This window comes from Podarcis liolepis (genome assembly GCF_965112155.1).
Source record: "Podarcis liolepis genome assembly, chromosome: 12".
NCBI classification, from domain to species: Eukaryota; Metazoa; Chordata; class Lepidosauria; order Squamata; family Lacertidae; genus Podarcis; species Podarcis liolepis.
This window is the reverse complement of record NC_139563.1, coordinates 15033453-15057124: the sequence shown is the minus strand read 5'-3', so window position 1 is coordinate 15057124 and position 23672 is coordinate 15033453. Positions and strand designations below refer to the sequence as shown.

The window sequence follows — 23672 nt, the reverse complement described above, 5'->3', positions numbered from 1 at the left end:
CATGCATCATTTTGCGACATAGTAATTCGGTTTTGCTAGCAAACCAGAGCTCAAACCAACGCCCACACGCCTACACACTGCAGCTGACACACTAACGTGTCGCGACACACAGCTTGAAAAGCTCTGCTTTAGAGGTAACGCAGTAGAAAAGCACATTTGTGCCTTATTGACCGATGCAAACGGAGGTCAGCAAATACCAACTGCGTGCCTAAGGTTGTGCGCACACACACACACTATACCTTTAAAAGGTAAAGGGATCCCTGACCATCAGGTCCAGTCGTGATCGACTCTGGGGTTGCGACACTCATCTCCCTTTATTGGCCGAGGGAGCCGGCGTACAGCTTCTGGGTCATGTGGCCAGCATGACTAAGCCGCTTCTGGCGAACCAGAGCAGCGCACGGAAACGCCGTTTACCTTCCCGCCGGAGTGGTACCTATTTATCTACTTGCACTTTTGACGTGCTTTTGAACTGCTAGGTTGGCAGGAGCAGGGACTGAGCAACGGGAGCTCACCCCGTCATGGGGATTTGAACCGCCGACCTTCTGATCGGCAAGTCCTAGGCTCTGTGGTTTAACCCACAGCACCACCCACGTCCCTTCACACTATACCTTTAAATTACATTAATTCCCACAAAGAATTCTGGGCACTGTAGTTTACTCCTCTCAGAGTTATGATTCCCAGCAACCCTTAAAAACGACAGTGCCTAGAAGTCTTGGGATGGGTGGGGAGAATTGTGCTTCAGATGTGCTTCAAAGTTATAGTGGCCGCATGAGCCATCACCAGTGCCTCGTCCCCAAACCCACCATTCCTAACAGAAGAGGCATGTCTCTGCAAGGACAGAGATGAAATCAGAGGCTCTGCGACAAAACCAACAATAAAGCACCCCTCCTCCCACTCCAACACCTAGGAGCCTCTGGAATTGACATTACCAGCCTTCCTAGTGCAAATTTCATCCGAATAAGTGATAGGAAATGCTTTCTATTTGATGCATCCTTCAGGGATTAAAATCACATATAAAATATCCAATAACTCAACAATGCGCTCTTAAGAAGCATCCGTAAGTGCCGTTTCCCCCAATTTTCTGCAGACGGTTCTAAAGGTCATTGAATAGGTCAATCGAAATGCAAACTGAGGAGCTGAGAGGGGGGAAAAAGAAGTGGCAGAGGAGTCACAAAGCGAGTTCAAAGCGTGAGGGTGGAGAAGTGTCAACTATGATGAAACGATCAGCCTTTTTATGCATTGCTGTTCCCTTTTACTCTGTTCAAATGATGATACTGTAAATCCCGGCTCTTATAAAGCTCTCTAGCGGAGCTTTATTTTTCATGACGCCAGAGAAGAAGAAGAAGAAGAAGAAGAAGAAGAAGAAGAAGAAGAAGAAGTAGTAGTAGTAGTATCAGATAATGGAGGCATACAATTTGGACAAGAAAATTGGCTTCCTGGTGGAAAAATCAAAATTAGAAACAGAACTGTTAGAACCCAAAACTAAGATTTTGTCAAAGATGTATACCGGTAACTTGCTGTTGAAATGGAATACACAGGATGAAACGGTGAAATCTCTTATGATTAAATGGGCACAAGATGTTGGACATAACATAATGATGGCTGACTGGGAACAGTTATGGACCACAGGTATGAAATTCACGGCATGTAATGCCTTAAGAGAGAATATTATGAAAATGATATACAGGTGGTACATGACACCAGTGAAGCTTGCAAAAATCTATCATTTGCCCGATAATAAATGTTGGAAATGTAAAGAAATTGAAGGTACATTCTTTCACCTTTGGTGGACGTGCCCAAGGATTAAGGCTTTCTGGGAGATGATTTATAATGAAATGAAAAGGGTACAGTATTTAAATATACCTTTCTGAAGAAACCAGAGGCCTTTCTCCTGGGCATGGTCAGCCAAATGGTGCCAAAGAAGGACAGAACTTTTTTAATGTATGCCACAACAGCAGCAAGAATACTTATTGCAAAGTATTGGAAGACACAAGATCTACCCACGCTGGAAGAATGGCAGATGAAGGTGATGGACTACATGGAATTGGCGGAAATGACTGGCAGAATCCGAGACCAGGGAGAAGAGTCGGTGGAAGAAGACTGGAAGAAATTTAAAGACTATTTACAAAAATATTGTAAAATTAATGAATGTTAGAATGATGTCAGAATGAAGTTAAGTGGTTTAAGTAGCAATGTTATAAAGGTGTATGTAAAAATGGATTGTTAACAGGTGAGAATCCAAAGTTATAATATATTATGTTAAAGGACAAAGAAATTGCTGAATTAACTAACTGAATTGGAATACAAAAAAGGAGGTGTGAGGAGGTCAGGGAAACAAGGAAATGAATGTAAGGTATGGAAAGACCAATGTATTTTTTTAAGTGTTTTTTATCTTTTTTTGTATTTTGTATTTTTTCTTTTATTTTTACTTTTCTCTTTCTTTTCTTCTTTTTTCTAATTCTTGTAATTCTTTTCTTTGAAACCTTAATAAATATCATTTTTAAAAAAAGAAGAAGAAGAAGGGTGTTATGTACTGAAGTTCTCACCCTGGGCCAGCAGGGGGATACTGTAGATAGTTTTCACTCAGGTCCACATCAGTTATTTTAGGCGGGAAACCCTGGGTTGTTGTTGCTACAATGTTGACAGACGGCTACCTATAAAAGCAGGCTGGCTGAGCTGTTTGCTGCTCAGTTCTGTTCCAGCTTACAAAATAAAGAGCTGCTTTGGAGAAATCGCTGTGTCGTCTGCTATGTCAACCCACAACTTAACAAAGAGGAGGAGTTTGGATTTGATATCCCGCTTTATCACTACCCTAAGGAGTCTCAAAGCAGCTAACAATCTCCTTTCCTTTCCTCCCCGACAACAAACACTCTGTGAGGTGAGTGAGGCTGAGAGACTTCAGAGAAGTGTGACTGGCCGAAGGTCACCCAGCAGCTGCATGTGGAGGAGCGGGGGCGCGAACCCGGTTCCCCAGATTACGAGACTACCACTCTTAACCACGACACCACACTGGCTCTGGGCAACTCGCGCATTAGGGAAAAGGGTTGTAGCTCAGAGGCAAGGCACCTGCTTGCATGCGGAAGGTCGCAGGGTTCAGAACGTCATGGCATCCCTAACTAGGAACAGTTGAGGCCACTGTCTGAAACCCCGATGAATGGCTGCCTGTCAGCGCTGTAACAATGCTGAACTACATAGATGGGGCACGTGGTACGAACATAACAGAGCTTCCTGCATTATAGGATGCCATCTACACTGGCATCAAACATATGACTACTAATGTATCGGCTGTTTTGTTGTGTAGGAATGTATTAAAGATGCTGAACAAAAATAACAGCATAAACTAATTAAAACACTACTAAGACAGTTTAAAATGGAAAGACTGGAACCATTAACCACAGCGGCATAATCATAATTCAACATATGAAGTGCTCAATCAATAACATGTTATTGCATTTCTGTCTGTTTTCTAAGAAGGCAACCTATTGGTATTACCCACATTTTATAAATGATGCTGAAATATACTCGGAGTCAAGGGTGGATTTCATGCTCTTTATTCAGCTCATAGTGGTGAGGAGGAATGGAAGTTCTCCCAGAATGTCTGCTTTATATACATTATTTACACAATGGGCCCCACATGATTGGCTAATTCCGGAATTCTCCTGTAGGCCAATCAGGTTGCGGATTCACTTCCACCTGGAGCTGGATTGGGTGGCTCCTGTGGACCAACCAGACTGCTGCATTCTGAATCCTATTGTTCTAGGACCAATCAGACTGCTGCATTTTGGGTCCTATTCAACTCAGTACATAACAGATACCTTGCTGGATGTGACTATCTCTGAGCTGGGGCTTTCTCCTTCAATGTTATTTATTTTTTTGCTGTCTTAAAGCAATTCTGTTAGCAGTCACAGGTGTTGACATGTATGTGTGCATGTGTGCACACACACAAAGTATATTGTCACGGGGCGTACCTACCCAATAAGCTTGCAGTGGGTTAATGCCAGTTATGTTTTCATGACTTTCCTTCCTTCAAAAATACTGGAATTTCTCCCTGCTACATTGAACATGGGTATGGGGGGGGGCAGAGGAAGATTTTCATGGATAGTCTCCTCATATGATTCTTGTCTACTTCCCTCTGCTTGAAATTACCAGTGTCTATTTCTCTTTTTTCTTGAGATGGCATATTTTTATCATTTTATTTATTTAAGCATTTCTTTTAAACCTGCTAATAGCAGCAATAGGATTTGTAGTTTGGTGAGGATGCTGAAGTTTCTCATTTTATGTTTATTTATGGCATTTATATAGCACCCAATTAACCATCTCCTCTGCCCCCCCCCTTCTTCATGGAACTACAATTCCCAAGGAATGAAATAATGACTATGAGGACACTTTAAGCACGTGGTGCAAATATGCCGCTGTCTCCCGTCATCATCAGAAGGGAAGATTAAAGGATTTTAAAAATCCAGCAGCGGTAGGTGGTGTGGTTTGTTGTTTCCAGCAGGGGGCTGTCTGGGACAGTCATCCATTTGGCCAACTGGCACTTCTTACTGCGCAGTGCAAGAACTTGGTCCAAGGAAAACACAGATCTCTTACAGGTTGGTGTATTTCGTTCTCTGGGATAGCCATGGAAATAACAAGTATCCACGGGCCCCTTATACACAACTCTGTTTTGACAGAGACTATAATAGCCATTATGACTCCACAGGGACGTTTCACTCCTGTCAAGAATGCTTTGCATTACAAAGCACCCCACCTGAGTTAATCACTCCTAGGCTACTATGAGGCTCCTAAACACACCATATACTATTTCAGATTTGGGACATCATCCAGAGAGCTGCATGCTTAGCCCTCCGCATGCAGAGGGCCTTTCTTTGATTCATTTATTTTCCAAACAGAAGCCCAGATAACAAGCTGCTCTTGGAATCCTTCTGAATGGTTTGTCGGACGGTGTGGAGTGCTGGAATTTCAGGCACTGTGTGGATACACACGATCTTTGTGTGGTGTAGTGGTTAAGAGCGGTAGTCTCGTAATCTGGTGAACCGGGTTCACGTCTCCGCTCCTCCACATGCAGCTGCTGGGTGACCTTGGGCCAGTCACACTTCTTTGAAGTTTCTCAGCCTCACTCACCACACAGAGTGTTTGTTGTGGAGGAGGAAGGGAAAGGAGAATGAGACTCCTTCGGGTAGTGATAAAGCAGGATATCAAATCCAAACTCTTCTTCTTTTTGGATGGGGATCTGTGTGCCCACGCAGAAACCTTGGAGACTATTCCAGCACCCTTTTAGTTATGGTCTTAACTGAAGCTTGGTTTTGTTCTGTGCTTATGCACCGTGCTGACTCTGTCTGTGGAAGAGAGGCTCTTGTTCTGTTCTGTTATCACCTATGCAGTGCAAGTTCAGTGGAAACAGACTTTGCATTGCCCTTGGTGGTTATATACGTTGTTGCCATCCTATTAAAAGTAATGGACCTAACTAAACAGATGGCTCTGGCCTTGGAACGCACGAGAAAGGAATATCATGGGGGTGGTAAGCCGGAGTGTAATTGAAGCAAACTATATGGCATGCAAACAAAACAAGGAGGTTAGACATTAAAATCCTGTTTATACCTGAGGCTGCTGAGGACAGCATCCTACTAGACCACTTTGAAGTGGGGTCAAAGGGCATTAATCACCAGGCACTTTCTGTCTTTCTGTCTTTTTTTAAAAAAGGAGAGACCAGTGCTCAAATATAGCTTATGTGACAATAACAACAAAAACCTACATAAAGCACTGATTACATTTCTCCTGGTTGCAACTTGACAACTGAGTGCTCAAAATGGGAAAGGTTTACAGTAGATAATCTGCGGTTGTCTGTTTGGATACAAAATGCTTGGACCGTAACAGAAAAGCTTACCAAGCAGGTGAAAGCAATGAATGGAGAGCTATCCTAAAAGAGATGGCACACCTTTATAACCTGAGTATCAGAAAGTAATTCAGACATTAATCCTCCACTAACACATGCCCAAATTGTGGCAGGGTGTATTTGGCTAACCTCTGTACTTTACTCTCAGTGTGCTTTTGTTTTTTATTGCAGCTGTAATGATACCCGGCCCTTTTTAGTGGTAAAATACGGTTGCTAAGATCCAGTATTGTTTAACTGTTTCATGTGAGGCGCTTTGGGCTTATGCTTCACAAACAGCAGGTCCTTCTTCCAACGACACATGGCAATCGGACTTTGAAACTGCAGTAGTTTCAGAAAAGCAGTTTCTCGTATGATGTGCACTAGACAGTGTAGGTAGCTATGCAAAGAAAATAGGAGTTTTTAAATTCCATATCAGCATGCACAAGTCAATCTTTGGATCCTGGCCACTGGCTTTGATTGTTAGGTTCCAGTAAACACAGTGAGAGCTTTTTAAAATTTCATCTGAGACTGCCCTTTTAGGCACGTGCCTCTTCTAAAAGCTGGAGGCACCATTTTACAACACACTCGCTGGTTTGCTTTGGAGGCCCTGATGAGAACACCACCAAGCCTTTTGCATCCTTGAAGCCTCCAGCTTCCAAAGCACAGAGATAATAACAGTTTTCAGAGTGGTGTGAAGACTAATTATTGTGTGAAACCCTTTGAAGATAAGGAACACTTAAGAGCTAAGCATCCTTAAATTGTAATCCGGCAAATATGTAAAGGGTCATTACCTGCATTTACATTGTATTCAAAATTTCCCCCTTAAAAAAAAGATAAAGAGATAAGGAAGGAGCTGACTTGCGGGGAGACATTTTGAACAAGATATGTGTATATCTCATCCCATGGATGCTGTTGTCTGAACCCCTATATACAGCATTTCTTTTTATAGCCCCAAGCCTTATCCCCACGCTTACTGTCTGAAGTGCAGCCATAAATAAATCCATATGGCTGCTGTTGTTTTGCTCATGGGAGCACACCCATAAGTCACTGACATCATAACAAAAGTCAGACATACATGTGCTGAACAGTGCCTGACATTCTTCACATATCTGCCTCTAATTTGAGAGCAGACATGGGAGTAAGTGCTCTTGATGTTTTTGCCTTGTTATGTCAAAGGGAAGATTTGGTTCTCTCTCTAGGTTTTGATTAGAACCTTGTCGTTGACGGTAGACAATATCTACGTGCAAAGAGAGTCGTTTGGCTAAAGCAAGGTTAGGGAACCTGTGACCTATCAGATGTAGTTGGACTCCCGTCAGCCCCAGTGATGAAAGGCAAATGGTGTGTGTGTTTGTGTCATGTGAGTTGTCAGGGCCGGCCCACTCATGAGGCAAGGTGTCCGCCTCGCGCAGCAGGATCCACAGGGACAGCAGTCCTAGTCTCCGAGGGATGCATCAACCTCTGCTGCTACCACCGTGGCCGTGACAGCTGCAGCACGCTCTTTGGAGGCTAGATCTACTGCCTCCTCAACAGCCCCTTCCTACCTCTCAGCAACCAGAAACATCATAACCAGACACTGGAGAGAACTGTCAGGAGTAAGCATGGACCAATGGTACCAAATAGTATGGGAAACAGCCCTACTGGAAAAATTAACCAATAAACTGAAACTGACACGGGGACAAATAGAAGAAGATACCAGTGGCGTAGCGTGGGGGGCCGGCTGCACCGGGTGCAACATCTGGGTGTTAGGGTTAGGGGGTGCAAGTCCATGGGTTAGGGGGCGCAAATCCATGGGTTAGGGGGCGCAAATCCATGGGTTAGGGGGCGCAAATTACTTGCCTTGCCCCGGGTGCTGACAACCCACGCTACGCCACTGGAAGATACCTTCACCCCGGTATGGCTCCCTTTTATCACATACACAGCCCAACAAGACAATGACAAGAATCTACCAACAGCATTCAAATCAATATGGCTAACCTGATTCAAAAACACCCACCCACCCCACTCACACACGAAAACAAAGATCACCACAGCCAATCACAAACAAGCAACCGCACCCTAGGCCAACCCCAATTTCTCTCACCATCAAAGGAACACAAGCGAATAGCAAAGAGAACCTGCACAAATGACGTGTGGTGTAATGGTTAATAGCGGTGGACTCGTAATCTGGTGAACTGGGTTTGCTTCCCCACTCTTACACATGCAGCTGCTGGGTGACCTTGGGCTAGTCACACTTCTCTGAAGTCTCTCAGCCTCACTCACCTCACAGAGTGTTTGTTGTGGGGGACGAAGGGAAAAGGAGATTGTTAGCCACTTTGAGACTCCTTGGGGTAGTGATAAAGCGGGATATCAAATCCAAACTCCTCCTCTTCTTCTTCTTCTGACAGAAAACCCCACACATACATTAAGCAAAATAGAAACATCGCCTCCCGACCCCACCCCCACTTGGCTTTCCCCCCTCCACCTCTTCCCCCCTTTTCTTCCTAATGTAACCCTAATGTCTCAACAAATGAAACTGACCTATGGAAAATGTAACTTGAAAAAAGAGACATTGCACATACCTTTGTAAACCAAGAAAACTTTAATAAAAATATTTTAAAAAACAACAACAGCCCCTTCCAACCCTTGTTCCCGATGTAGAGCTTTACCACCACCCCCAATTCCTGATAAATAACTTCACTCACCCCTTCTTCACCCTGGTCGTGCCATTTTGTAGTTCTCCTCAGGTGCGAAAATGTATTGGGCCGGTGCTGGGAGTTGTAGTCAAGCAACATATGGAGGGCCATAGGTTCCTCATCCCTGCAACCTGCTCACCTTTATCACAGAATCATAGAGCTGGAAGGGACCACGAGGGTCATCTAGTCCAACCCCCTGCAATGTAGGAATCCTTTTGCCCAATGCTTGAACCCATGGCCCTGAGATTAAGAGTCTCGTGCTGTACCGACTGAGGTGTCCTTCACACAAAATCATACGCAAAGGCACGTAATAAGCCCAAGCCCCTAGGAATCCTTAATGCTCTGCAGTACAGTGGTACCTCGGGTTAAGTACTTAATTCATTCCGGAGTTCCGTTCTTAACCCGAAACTGTTCTTAACCTGAAGCACCACTTTAGCTAATGGGGCCTCCTGCTGCCACACCACTGCTGCACGATTTCTGTTCTCATCCTGAAGCAAAGTTCTTAACCTGAAGCACTATTTCTGGGTTAGCGGAGGCTGTAACCTGAAGCGTATGTAACCTGAAGTGTATGTAACCCGAGGTACCACTGTACTCTATATATATGAGGCATTTGCAATTGTAATAATATTTAGCCCTTTTCTATGGTAACTTCTTATTTCCATACACCCTTCAGCCTTTTTCTTTGTGGTTCTCAGTCTATATGTTTGCAATTTAGCATGGAGAGCTGCGATTCAAGCCCCAAAACCGCCCCCTACCTTTGGGTGTATGGAGCTTGGCACGCAGTTCCTTGAATCCCACCCTATGATTTTCGCCATAGTTGTGGCCTGTAGCTGTGTTTGTGTAGGAAATGACTCCTATAGTCAATCCCTGGCCTTTCCTGAATATTTTGCCTTTTTCCACAAATTCTGGGTTGTATAAAATGACACAGGAATTGTATGGGGGGAGCAGGAAGCCTCTGGTCAAACAGGTTTTGCAAAGTGTACCCCCCCACCCCCGGCCCTACAAGTTCACAGCTGAGATCATAGTGCAGTGTATCTCATGATGGGGCCAGCCAATAGGTGTTCTCTCTCTCTCTCTCTCTCCTTTGTGTAATATGGTTTGTAGGAGGACTTCATTTCCCATAATGTACAGACATTTATTTTGTTCCACTGCCAGCTCTGGTCAAACAGGTTTTTAAGTTTTTTTTGTGTGTATTTTTTTAATAGTACAGAAACCTGTAAAACCTGTTTAAAAGGAGGTGAAAGTTGACGTGAGTGTGCACACCTTCATGGATGGAGAGAGTTATGTTAGGCCTACAGTATTAGGATAATGTTCTGCAAATTAAAACAACAACAATAATAGCAATTGAGCTGGTTGCACAGCAAGGGAGCACACAGGCAAAATAATAAAAATAGCACACCAAAATGATTTATTTGTTTATTTAACAGCATTTCTAAATTGCTTATTTTTTTTTAAATCAACATGATGTACAACAGATTCAGATATACACAAAAAAAAAAAATCAGTATAAAGCTACTAAGAAAAAAAACAACCAGAACCATAAATTCCAAAAATAGGATGCAGCATCGTAAGATACAAAGGTACAGGGCCCAACGTTAACTATCAGGGAAAGCCTGAGAAGAAAAGTATGTTTTCAGAATATGTCTTAAAACATGACTGAAGGTGCTTCTCACATTGCAAAGGAAAGTGTATTTCAAAATACAGAGGCAGCAGGATAAAATGCCTTTCTTCTGAGTCCCCACCATATGATGATCTGTAGTATGGCACTGCCACAACCTCCCAAGCTGATCTCAGATATACACATGGGAAGCCAGTCTTTTAGGTAAGCTGGTCATATGTCAACAACCAAGTTTTTGATGGTGCATTGGTAGCTAATCTGCAGCCAATATACAACGTCCACAAGATTGTAGGGCAGTATGTGTGAGTCATGGGGAGTGGTGGACAAAGGTTTGCACTGTTCTTCACAACATGAAACACACACACACACACACACACACACAAAAGATGGGTTGAGTGGGTGCAAGAAAACCCAGAGTCTCATATATACAGTGTGTGTGTGTGTGTGTGTGTATATATATATATATATATATATATATATATATATATATGTATATATGTGTGTGTGTGTGTGTATATACTGTGTGTATATATATATATATACTGTGTGTGTGTGTGTGTGTGTGTGTGTGTATATATATATATATATATATATATATATATATATACACACACACACACACACACACACAGTATATATATATATATATACACACAGTATATACACACACACACACACACACACACACACACACGTGTGTGTGTGTGTGTGTGTTACTGCTTAGTTGCCAGCACAATTAAAATGGCTACTTTCTAAATGTTTCAAGTAACACTGTACTTTTCCGCCTATAAGACACCCCCATGTATAAGACGCCCCCTATTTTTGGGGACTGGAATTTCAGAAAATGAGGGGAGATGGCAAAAACATTTTGAGCTTTTTGGGGGAAGGATTGCCCTCTCCAGCAGAAGCTGCCAATCGCCCGCCCAATTGCCACAGCATTGGCCAATCAACACCACCCATTGACACATTAACCAACAACACGCACAATGGCCACTGACAGCCACGGCAGCAACCAATCAAATGTTCCCCCTTTGCACTACCCATGTATAAGATGACCCCTACTTTTTAGCATGATTTTTAGGGGGGGGGGGATCTAGTCTTATACATGGAAAAGTATGGTAAATGGTCTGGGCCTTACACATGAGAAGGAATGTATGGGATGCCTCCTCCCATATGTGCCCTAAAATCTTCTGTGGCAGCCTTGCTTTTGGTCTTCCTATTGCCTGAAATGCACCACATTGACTTGCTTGAGAGCCTCCTTGGTGGTTATGCCTTCCTTACGGAAGCCCTTGTTGAAGGAGCCTCACTGTAAAGATGGGGAACCCAGTGGCGTAGCGTGGGGGTGCAGGGGGTGCCGGCCACACCGGGCGCAACATCTGGGGGCGCGCGCTCGCACTCACAGCTCTCTGCCCCTACCTGGCTCACTCACTCTCTCTCACTGCAGTGCTGGCTGTGCGAATCCGATCCGAGCCGCTGGGTCGCCGCCCACTGTGGAGGGGGTGGGTGCCAGGCGTGCGGTGCGGAGAGAGAGCGAGGGACTATCTGGGGGAGGGACAGTGCAGCGGCCGCCCAGCACAGCGCTGAGCGCGGGAGAGAACCACACCAGACCAGACCAGGCAGCAGCAAGAAGCAGCTGGCAGCGGCGGCAGGTTAGGGGTTAGGGGGCGCAAATTACTTGCCTTGCCCCGGGTGCTGACAACCCACGCTACGCCGCTGGGGGAACCTGACACCCAAGGGCCAAATGTGGCCCTTCAGTCTTCGCTATCTGGCACTTGAGGCTCTTCCTAGGCCACACCCCATTCCTTGTCCCTGCTCTGCACCCTCCTTGAGTCTGTCCCCCCCCCCGCTAGAATGCAACTGTTAATGCTTCTTGCTTGACTCGATGGCATGTGGGCTTTTGTGTAGGACTGCAGCCTATTATGCAAAGAGTCACACCTGCAGCTCCACCCACTTTTGCCTCTGGCCCCGCCTGCTTCTGGCATGTGGCCCTCAGAAGGTTGCCCAGAAGGGAATGTGGCCCCTGGGCTTTAAACAAACAAACAAAAGTTTTCCACTGGATAATGAAGGCCTTTCTCTTTAGCGTGAGCATGGTTCCTTTGGGAGGAAATTTAGAACGGGATTAAAACTGGTTATGCAGTATTATTTTAATGGTTTGTGCTGCAGTATTAGGACAGGATCCAGAGAGATCCTTGTGTACATAAAAGGCAACTCCTTTTGTGTGAGAATGGGAATATTCTCTGTTATTTGCAGATTCCTCCTTCAAGTTTCATGTCCCCACCCTAGTGTATAAATTGAAATAATAATAATAATAATAATAATAATAATAATAATAATAGTAGTAGTAGTAGTAGTAGTAGTGGTGGTCTGTTCTGGAGGATGTTCTCAGTGACTTTTCAGGGAAGACATATGGACCAGGGGATACATTGGGAAGGCAGGAAAAGCCCCACTGTGTGAGTGGAACTTGACTGGCTGTTCTGTGGATCCTGTGTCGTGTGTGTGTGTTGTTGATTGTTTCTATACAGACATTTTGATGCTTGAAAGGTATAAAACCTAAGTGGCAACCTTTTTGGTGAAAAATTACGAGAAACTATTAAATAATTGGATGGATATAATAAATAACTGACCACTTGCTGGCCTTTAATGAGACCAGGTCTTATCCCTGATGTGACACACCTCACTAGTGGGGTTTTTTAATTTGATTTTTACTTTTTTCTAACCATGGCCATTTTGTGGTCAAGGCTGAATATATATATATCAATGGCCATATAATTATTTCCTATACCCTATGCTAGAACTGTTTCCGACCATTTTGCGGAGGGATTTAATAGAAACAGTTCCGGCCCTAACCTTAGGTAGAGTGTGAAGTGGCTACCTCAGGCAGCTTACTTTGGGGTGGCCGTGCACAGGCAGAAAATAATGTATTTTTAATTTTTATTGCCCCGGAGGAGGATGCGAGCCACTTCTGCTGCCTCGGGGGCCCAAAAGAACCTCTTATGCTCAGGGATGCCAAGTTGAACAAAACATATTTTATTGAATAAAAAACATTTTATTGGGGGAGGCTGAAGGGACCTTGGTCCCCTAGGAGTTGCCCTAATATATATATTAAAGGCTTTTTCTGTTGTTGTTTTTTGGGGTTTTTTGGATTTCATGCTCTTTATTCAGCTCATAGTGTTGAGAAGGAATCGTTGTTGTTGTTTATTCCTTCTCCACCCGCTGCCTCTGCCCTCACAAGAACCGACCCTGCTGCGCGCGCGGGAAGCAGCTCCCAGCCGGCGCAGCGCAGGGCGCCTCAGGAGCGCGCGCGGGCTTCCCTGGAGGGGCTCGGTGCTCCCGCGCTCCCTCTAGGGGACAGCTGCGCCCAGGCGGGTCACGTGCGCGGGTGACAGAAGCAGAAGCGGCGGCTTTCGGCAGCGGCTCCGCAGTTTCCAGCCGCCGCCGCCGAAAAAGCAGCCGCAGCAGCAGCGGCCGGGGTGGAGCGAGGGAGGCGAGCGGGAGAGAGCGCTGCGCCCTGGCGCGCTGTGCGTGAGTCTGTGGCGAGCTTGCAGCGGGCCCGCTCAGCTCCATGCGAAAGGATTGCGAGGGGGAAAGAGGAGGAGGAGGAGGAGGAAGGAGCAGAAGAGGAGGAGGAGGCGGCAGCAGCAGCAACAGCAGCCATGGCGGGGCTCCACTGAAGGCAGCGGCTGCAGCAGCAGGCGGCGAGGGAGGAGAGGGGAAATCTCTGCGTTCCCTCCACCTCATCCCTGCCTGAGCTGAGCTGGGCTGGGCTCTGCGTGGATTCCTCGCTTTATGCCCCGCTGAGACCTCCGGAGAGGACCCGGGGCCCCCGACGCCGCCACCCCAGCGCGCGGGGGGGAGGGTTGGGTGCTTTTGTTTTTAATTTGCCGCCCTCCCTTTCCATTCCTCCGCCCCCCCCCCCCAGCAAGTCGTCGTCCTCCTCCTAGTCCTCGATTGCGTGTGTTGTGTGTGTGTGTGTCCCTCTCTCTGTCGGTGTGTACTGCAAACAAAGAGCCAGACCCACATCCGCGCAGCAGCGCGAGGGGAGAGAAAGGAGGAGAAGGAGCCACAGCCGAGAGCCAGAGGAGATCTGCTTGGATCGAGTATGGCGGATCGCAGCCTGGAGAGCCTCCCTCTGCCGCTGGAAGTGAGAGCCCGCCTGGCTGAGCTGGAGCTGGAATTATCGGAAGGTAAGGGCACCAAAAAATAAAATAATGCACATTGTGGGTTGTTGTTTTTTTTTAAAAAAGCCATTTCTCCCTCGCCCTCCGCGGTGCCTCCCCTGTGCATAGCTGAGTCTCAGCATCCAAAGTGCTGGGAGGATGTAGGTGGAGAGGGAAACATCCATTCCTCTGGGGAATTGAAGGAGGTGTTGGTGGGGGAGATCGAGATCTGAGGAGGGAGGGAAGGTAGGGTGGGGTGTGCAAGGTTAGGAGTGTGGTGTGTGTGTGTGTGTGGGAGCGTGAGCGAGCGAGCAACTGGCGGCATCTGAAATGATCTCTGGAAGGCTGATTTGTCCCCTCTGCAGTGTGTAACCTTTCGCCTCCAGCTCGTTTCGCCATCCCTTGTGTGTGTGTGTGTGTGTGTGGATGTGGCATGTTATAATTGTTTCCTGTGGGTGTCAGTTTCTCCTCGTATGTGTGTGACATAGCCTAAGAAATGGTGTACGTGTGTGTGTGTGTGTGTGTGAGAAAAAATCCCTGCTGAGATTCCTCCACCTCCCCCCTTCTTTCTCCTTGAAGCTTTTGGCCCAAAAAGGGGAGGGAGGATGAGAAAGAGATTGCTACGGTTATTTCTCCTTCTTTTTAGTTTCTTAGGAAACTGGTTATTAATGTCATTTTGCTGAGGGGGTGGGGAAGAGCCCATTGATTCTTGATGGCGCCTGTTGTCTTCTTCTCCTTCTCCTCCTCCTCCTCCTCCTCTGGTACCATTTGGGCTGGCTGTGTATAAATATATAGGTTGTGTTTGGCTGGTGATATAAAAGCACACACCACCCATCTCCTTTCTCGCTATTCTGCTATTCTTCCTGCCACAGTGCTGGGAGAGATAGAGGAATGAGGCTTTTTTGGCAGGAAGATCTGCCGCTCCAATGTTGCTTGCATGCTTTATTACGGAGGATGGAAAAATCTTTAGGGCTGGGCTTGCAAGGACTCTCTCAGCCTGCCAAGAGAATACAGTTTTACTGAAAAAGAAAAGGACAAAAACACCTTCCCCCACCTACCGTATATGTTGGTGCAAATGCTATTTGAACACATCCAGTGACATAATGCAAAGCCCATGTGTGAGATTTGCTATTTAATCAAGTTTCAGATATGAATAATAAGTGTTCCTTTATTACTTGTTTTTACCAACAGATTTTCTTGCTTATTTCTGAAACTGAGTAACAGAGGGGCTTTTCGTTTTGTTTTTAGGCTTTTGCATAATTTAATTTTCTTGTTTTTATTGAAGAGGGTGCAATTGTTCTACAGTTTGGTCCATTCTGATGCTCCAGGAAGTTTACAAAGGGCATTATGCAATTTTCCTATGGTTGTTTTCTTATTCTTTGGATAGATAATAAAAACTGAAAAGGGGTGGCATTTTAGGTATACGTTTTGGGACCCCTGCATTTGTTGCCGACTTGGAATGTGTGCATTCAGAAACCACACACATTTCCAGTAAGATTTCATGTGGTTCCATATTTCTCAGGCATAAGTCAGAATACGTCTCTCCTGCTGGCTAGTCAAGTGCCTGAGAAAGGAATGCTGTTAACTCTTGGTGAATATGGTGTTTTGTTTTTGGAAAAGGCTGCTCTTTTTTATTTTTTGAAGGTTATTAGAAAAAAATGGTTGAAATACAAGGGGGTGGGGTCCCTAGTATGTCCCGAATTGGGGACTGGAATAGTTCAAAACGTGGAATGTGTTTTCTCTTCTTCCATTCCCAGTCATCGTCCCCTCTGTGTGTGTAACGGTTTTATGAGGGCTTCTAGCCAGAAAGTAAAACTGCACTCAGACCATTTCCATCAGCAGGGAGGAGCTGGTGTTGACATTGTATTTTTCTTTTAACACTTTCTGAGGGAGGAGAGGACTCAAGGACCAAATCGCTGGGGTTGCTAGCCTTCTTTACATGCCTTTATCCTGACGGTGCCTTTTGCCAGTTCTGCAAAAACCTCAACTGTAGCAAGGGTTAAAGCAATATTGACTTATTCAAGCTTTCTGCACATCGATTTGGCATTTTCTAAGCTAACAGGGAGAGGCTGGAAGATTGCTACAGTATGTTGAATGTACCACCCTTATGCACAGAAGACTGTGTCAATGTACAGAAGCATGCTGTTAATAGTGGTAACATTTCAGCACACATTTAACGCATCAGACTTGTAGATCCAGTGCAGAATTCATCAAAAATAATAAAAGTGCAGGTTGAAATTCTGAGGCAGAGAACAGATGGCCAATGTGTGGAACTCGCCTCCAATGTATATTGACTAAGTGGGATGTGATTAGCAACTCAGACACATAGATGGATCAAGTTCATTCTTGATGTGGTTGTGCAGTCTTATGCTTGCTTGCTTGCTCAGGAGTAAGGCCTACTATGCTAAATAGGGCTTACTCCCAGGTCAGTAAACATACACAAGATTTCAGCGAAAGTATGCTTATTTCAGAGTGTTTGATGCTGCTGTGAAATTAGTCAGCACACACACATATACACATATATATATATTCTTTTGATTTCATATGCAGACTAACAAATTTGATTACTGTAGTTTGGATTATTTTAAAGAAATTGATTATCCAGCCAATACTGAAAATCTACAGTGAATCTGCCATTCATTTATGAGTTGTGGAATTATATCGTATGGAGTGGCTTTGCTCTGATAAAGTGGCGTAAAGGCAAATGTTTCCAGTGAATTTAATGTCTGAAGCAATCCTATGCAAAATTTCTTGTAAGCAAATCCCTTTGAAGTAATTTGGATGTAGAATTGTAAGCAGCCATGGGATTGGGCCGCAAGGCCTTGCGCTCACTTATTCAGAGTAGAAACAAGCATAGGTCAGGCAGTTGTTGTTTGTAAGAGGACTAAGTATCTGCTTCTTCCACTGATCTCCAAAGTCGTTGGAAGTGTTGAGCACCTGGGAAAAGTCACTTTATACTAGCATGGCTAATATAGCTTAAATCTTGACACATTACTGCAGGGCGTGTCATTGCAGTTTTAAGACTGCAAATATCCTTTGCAGATTAAAGGGGAACTTGAGTAGATTTCATATGTGCAAGTGTGTTTGCCTAAAAGTCCCCTTTGATGAAGACTATCCAAAACGTGGGAACAGATGTGATTGTTAGATCTTTCGAGCTGAAGTACCTGCCCTATTAAAGGTTCTTTCTGAGCGACTCTAAAACTTGCTACACTGTTTCATTGTATCATTCACTGTATCATTTTAATCATAGGCACTCCAATTCATCTTTCTCTGGAAAAACAGCAACAACTGTTACCACTTCGTGAAATAATATTTATACAAGCACTAAGGCAACAACCCCAAACTCACCGTACTTGAGAGTAAACTGCTTTGAATTCAGATGGAATTACTTTTGAGTAAACATAGGTACTATGCTGCTAGAAAGCTGTTAGGTGCAGCATGATCCTAAACATGTTTACCTATAAGTATATTCAGTTGCACTCAATAGGACTTGATCCCTAATAATTGTGTTGAGGATTGCAGCCTAAGCATATACTTAATATAGCAGGGGTGGGGAATTGTAGGTTTCTCTGTCTGACCTGCCCCCCTGCACCTGCCACTGAGCCTGCATCACACTGTTTGAGTGCTTTTGCCTGCTGGAATGTGTCTTTGAATTGTGATAATGTCTCTTCATAGCCTGAATGAGGAGGCGTGTCAAAACCCCTGGCTTTTGTGTGGTTAGACTTTAGCGCCTGGTACAAATGCAAGAGTCGCACCCATTGCTCTCCCCACATTTAACCACTGGTGTGTGGGCCCTGGGATGTTGCTTCTGTGGGCATGCAGCCCTTGGGCTGCAAAAGGTTCTAAACTCCTCCTTTACAGCAGTTATGGGGCATTGTTTTCATGAATTAAGGACTCTGTGTGCGTAGAATCTGTGTTGCGTCGTTTGACCTTGTTTCATCATCATCATTTTTAATTTGTATACCGCCTTTATATCTTACAATACTCAAGGCGGTTTACAAGCTGAAGAAACAAAAAATGTACATCTTATAACAATCTAACGCAATACAAAAATGTGATAATAAAACAGAACTTTAAAATAGGCAACCTCCATCAAAAAAGTAACATTCAACAATCATTAGAATAGTATAAAATAATAATATCAACATATAAACGTTAAACAGAAATCCACTCAACAGTTACAATAGTATCTAAAATATAATCAATAAAATAATGTCAAGCTACAGTACATAAAACATTACAATACACATTGAGAAGCAGAGGGTGAGGCAAGGCAGATGGAAGGAGGCCTTGCCTGATGGAGTCTCTCCCCTCACAGTTCTTCCTACAGGAACAGCTCCCTTATGAGGACTCCTAGGGCTGGAGGGTGGGGCAAGGCAGGTGGAAGGAGGCCTTGCCTGATGGAGTCTCTCCATGTATGTATTCCTGTTCATTTATTTATTTGTTAAACTTGTATGCTGCCCTTCATCCGAAGATCTCAGGGCGGTTTACAGCATAGAAACATAAAACTAAAAAACACAAAATGCATAATAAGAACAAGCCAATAAACCACCCCCTGCAATGAATCAATTCACTAGCAAACGGCCTGATTCACAACCAGCAGCGTACATGTACTTAAGTCAGCTTAGCCGCCTTGAAGTTACTAAATAACACTTGATTAATCACACTTGGGTTTCACTGGGCCATATGTTGTTGACCATGCACCCCACATGAGTAGCAAGCAGCTCCGCCATAAAACACAGAAGACATGTTTCACTTGCAAATGGTGTGCATCCTAGGTTGCATGGAGTACATGGTGTAGCCAGGGCCAATGTGGGTTATCATTGTTAGAGGCATGCCACTTTGTTCAGCCAGACCCTTCCCTAAGTTTGTGTAGGCACCTTGTGTAATGGGTGTGTTGACTGCAGATGGAGCTGGCATGTTTGGCACATATGGCGTGAGTTGGCGTGATCAAGGTCCGTCAAACTCTACCTATGGAATGATGCGCTTTTCGCTGCTTTTGTTGAGTGTGATTCACAAGTGTTCCGGGGGGGACGGGGGGGGGACATGAGAGATAATATTCAGATTCCCAGCCCTACCTAGGGATGCCAGGGAGTGAACCTGGGATTTTCTCATTTGTTTTGTGAGACTATATCCTCCCTCCCATCTTTGTGTTATCATTTTAGTCAACAGATGAAGTCATAGCAATGGCTGACATCTAGGAAAGCAAATCTAACCAATTAAGACACAGACAAGGCTAGAATGACATGCCCCATTGCCTGAACCAGGTATAGCAGGTGCAATGCTCTCCAAATGATTTGGACTACAACTCCTAGCCAGCATAGCCAGGGGGTAAGGGATGATGGGAGTTGTAGTCCACAACATCTGGCAGGGACCATGTTGGCAACCCCAGTCTACTCTCTAGAGAAGGAACCTTTTTGTTGGTTCTTACAAAAGGCTTTTGTGCTGTGGAGACAATGGATGCAACACCCAAAATTATTGTACCTGTACTTGGGGGGCGAGGCTGTGACTTTGAGTTCATGGGGTCAATCAAGAGCTACTAGCCAGGTTGGCTATGCTGTCCCTCCACAGCTGGAGGCAGAATTGTCTCTGCATTCTAGCTGCTGGAAACCACAGGAGGGGAGAGTGGTCGTGCGCTCCAGTCCCACGTGCAAGTTTCCCAAAGGCATCTGGGTGGCCGCTGTGAGAGCAGAATGCTGGACTAGGTGGGCCATTGGCCTCATCCAGCCTCTTGTTATGCTCTGAGATTATGCTAGCCTTGCAAAGTAGCTGGTTGGAGCGGGGAGCTGTAGTTCAGTGTTTTTATCCTGGGATACTGATTTTTTTTGGGGGGGGGGAGAGAAAATGCAGTGTGTTTGTGTGTGAAGTTGATTGTAGCACCAGTGCAATTAAGGAAGGTCTGGAGTGGGTGAAGGGAGGCAAGGTAAAGTAGGCAGAGTGTTTCAACAGTTAGTTCATACTATGTCTACCCATAGATGGACAAAATGGGAACAGTAGTTATGTTGCAAGGTTACTGGAGGAAAGGAAGAACACAAATAAAAAGAGTAAAGCACTTCAGACATTGTTGTTTCCCATCGGTAATAAGTACTACACGTTGAAAGACTATCAGTAATCTGAATAATGTTATGCAGGCACATGATGCTGTTACTTTGCAAAAGATAAGTAGGCCTCAGTGTGGTTGAAGGATGGTTGAAAAATTGACTTAAGAGTTTTCCCCAAAGGGACATCAGGATAGACAAGTAATGCACAAATAGTGGATGCGATTTTATTTTGTCATGTTGTAGGCCCAGGTTTTTAACCCTTGATTTGAAAAAGAGATGTAGTGTGTGTTTCTAAACGGCAGAGTTTAAGCCGGCTGATAATGTTCCTTTGTAAAGGCCCCACGGATGGAATTCAAGATTTCCGATTCGGTTATTTTCTTTAATGTGAGCTGGAAGCTGAGCTGCATCCAGACAAGGGCCTCCAAAAGCTTATCAGGCAACCTATCCATGTCTCCTGTGTGTAAGCTAGCCTAATCTCTCAGAGAAGGTGAAAATGTGTTGTGCACTCTAAATGACACGTCTCAAGGTAAGCACTGAGGCTTAATTTTATGACACTGCTGTAAACTTCACTGGAGGTGTTTCTGGTCTATTTTGAGAATGGGAGAGATGTGTAAAAGCTTTGCTTAAAGTACAGCAGTGGCAGTACGATCTTCTAGGAAAGTGTGATCTTGCAGTCACATTCCATGGAAGTCATGCTCACTGATTTCAGCAGGGCTTCCTTCCATGTACTCTCCTGTTCACTGATATTTATAAGAGGCAAGAGAGAGAGCGCAACTCTGTTCAGCCATCATAAAAATATAAACTGGATGGCCAGATATAGTTTGCATGTTCTGCGTTCATGAGAAACGTACTAAACCTAACATGTTGGCTTCCTGTCGAGCTGGTCATTTGACTTGTTCTGAGACACTGATGAAGAAGTCCAACGCAGGGCTGGATTAAGAAACATAATGGCTTTATGGGATATTCTGGATATTTATGGATATCCACATCTACATGCCAATGCTCTTCACTCTCTGAATCAATAGCGACAAGTTTCTATACAACCATGAGAATTGGGTACCGTGGCAGATTTCCGTGCTGGAAGAGAGGTGGGGTGGACATGTAAGAAAATAAAGTGATTAAAAGTAGAAGCACCTGAGTACATACAAGTCGATGGCCAAGTTCCTCATCTCTTTGAAAATATGCTTGCCTTTTTTCTAGTAGGTTTATTTGGTGCTTCCATAAGTCTGCAAGAGCTTCCATTGACACTGAAGTATGACGCTTGTGTGGCTGAATCAAGGTTCTTGAGGTTTGATGTTACAGTTCTTAAGTCCCCAAGCCAGCTGTTCTTTGAATATTTATGAGTCTCAAGCTTTTCAGCCCTGAGGTAACAATTTACAGGATTCATCATCTTGTTTTCTGGGATAGTTTGGAGGTAATTGCTGGATGCACACCATATATTTAAAACTTCTCCCCCTACAAGGTTCATGGGAACTGTACAATTCCCAGTGCCCTTAACAAACTACATTCCAAGACTATTTTGGGGGCATGTGATTTAAATGTACGGTGTGTCTTGCAGCCAATGATATGAATGCTTGTGGAGTTTTAGAACTGTATTTGTAAGATTATCAAAGCCCTGAGATAATCTCTTTAAAAAGTGTATTGGCACTTTACAACTACAGTGGTGCCTCGCAAGACGAAAAGAATCCGTTCTGTGATTCTCTTCGTCCACCGGTTTTTTCGTCTTGCGAAGCAAGCCCATTGGCGGATTAGCGCTTTTAGCGGCTTATCGGCTTATCGGATCAGCTGATAAGCGGCTTAGCGGCTTAGAAAAAGGGAGGGGAAGGGAAAAACCCCGCAGGAACTCGCAAGACATTTTCGTCTTGTGAAGCAAGCCCATTGGAGATTCGTTTTGCGAAGCACCTCCGAAACGGAAAACTCTTTCGTCTAGCGAGTTTTCCGTCTTGCGAGGCATTCGTCTTGCGGGGCACCACTGTACTGAAAGGCTCTGGAAAGAAAGAGTTCTGCATGCCTCAAGTGGCTTCATCAATACATTGGGTTGTATCAAAGTGTTACTCATAGTAGACCCACTGAAATTAATGTGCCTACCCAAGTTACTCGTGTCCTTTAATTTCAGTGGGCCTGCTCATATCCAAGTCTAGTATTGGATACAATGGAAATGTCATATCAAGTTCAGAAACAAAATAAAAACATTCCTTCCAGTAGCACCTTAGAGACCAACAAAGTTAGTTATTGGTACGAGCTTTTGTGTGCATGCACACTTCTTCAGATACGAGTTCAGAAAGTCTTACTCCCAAGCAATCCATGTATAGGATTCATTTGAAAACCTTTTCATTTATTTAGGTAATTTATAACCCACTCTTCATTTAAAATCAATTCCAAGGCAGGGTACAACGTAAAAATATATGGCACGCAATAAAATCAAACCATCTGAAAAAATCAAGCTACCACAATAAATCAGGTTTACACCACAGTACCATGAGAATGACAAAATATCTCCCCCAGTCAGCTAACCAGCATAAATAAAAATATGTATTTTGCCAGATGCCTCAAACAAATTCGTGAGAGGAAGGCATGTTCCTATACCAGCTTTTAAGCTTCTTTTTATTTGTTTGAAATGCTTTAGCTGAAATCCCATACCCATTTATGTAGGAGTAAGTTCCACTGGGCTCACTGGACTTATTTCTCAGTCAACAGGGGAAGAAGGCCTGTAGCTCAGTTTTATCTATAAAGTTCTGAGTGCATAATCAGTTCTTTGCTTGCACCGTGCTGTTGGAATTGCATCTTCTCAGCCTCTCTCTAGAGATTAATTTGTTGTTGTTGTTGTTTTTGGATTTATTAGATCATTGTGTGCAGCTTGATTTTTGGCAATTTTCCTCTCCCTTTCTCCCTCTTCTTCTGTCCGTTATGTGTCTTCCTTCTTCATAAGGGAGCAAGGTCTCCCATGTACCATACTGAGTGCTGTCAGCAAAAAATAAGAGAGCTTTCACAAAGATAATGTGGCTGGCAAGCTTCCCCATGCGGGAAGAGGCCAAATCCACATCCCTTGATATGCTGACTAGTTAAAAGTCAGAAACCTTGGTTAGCGCCCTATGAAGATACTTGCCAACTGAATCTGTACCAAAGGGCTGTTTCTAAGAGTAGGAAGTATGAATAAGCTATCATCAGACTTTCCACAAGCCTATGATCTTGGGATATAATCTTACTTCTTTCTGGGCTCGTGAGTACATTATGATCTTCCAGGATTTTCCCTAGCGTCTTTGCTATCTCTTCCAGTGAAATTCTAGAGGTATGCAATAAGTATCCTTA

At 44.4% G+C, this 23672-nt stretch overlaps 1 protein-coding gene across 7 annotated transcripts in view; it reads left to right on the top strand.

Moving 5' to 3' along the window:
- Positions 1 to 13604: 13604 nt before the first annotated feature.
- DIP2C (disco interacting protein 2 homolog C) overlaps positions 13605 to 23672 on the top strand; it is a 292492-nt gene continuing 282424 nt past the window's right edge. For 4 of the 7 annotated variants that reach the window (XM_083466597.1, XM_083466594.1, XM_083466593.1 and 1 more), the window contains exon 1: positions 13620 to 14349. In XM_083466597.1, coding sequence (XP_083322723.1) covers positions 14265 to 14349 — 85 coding nt within the window. In that variant the 5' untranslated portion in view covers positions 13620 to 14264. Of the gene's footprint in view, positions 14350 to 23672 lie in introns of all 7 variants that reach the window. The other 3 variants (XM_083466595.1, XM_083466591.1, XM_083466596.1) reach the window with 2 other exon arrangements.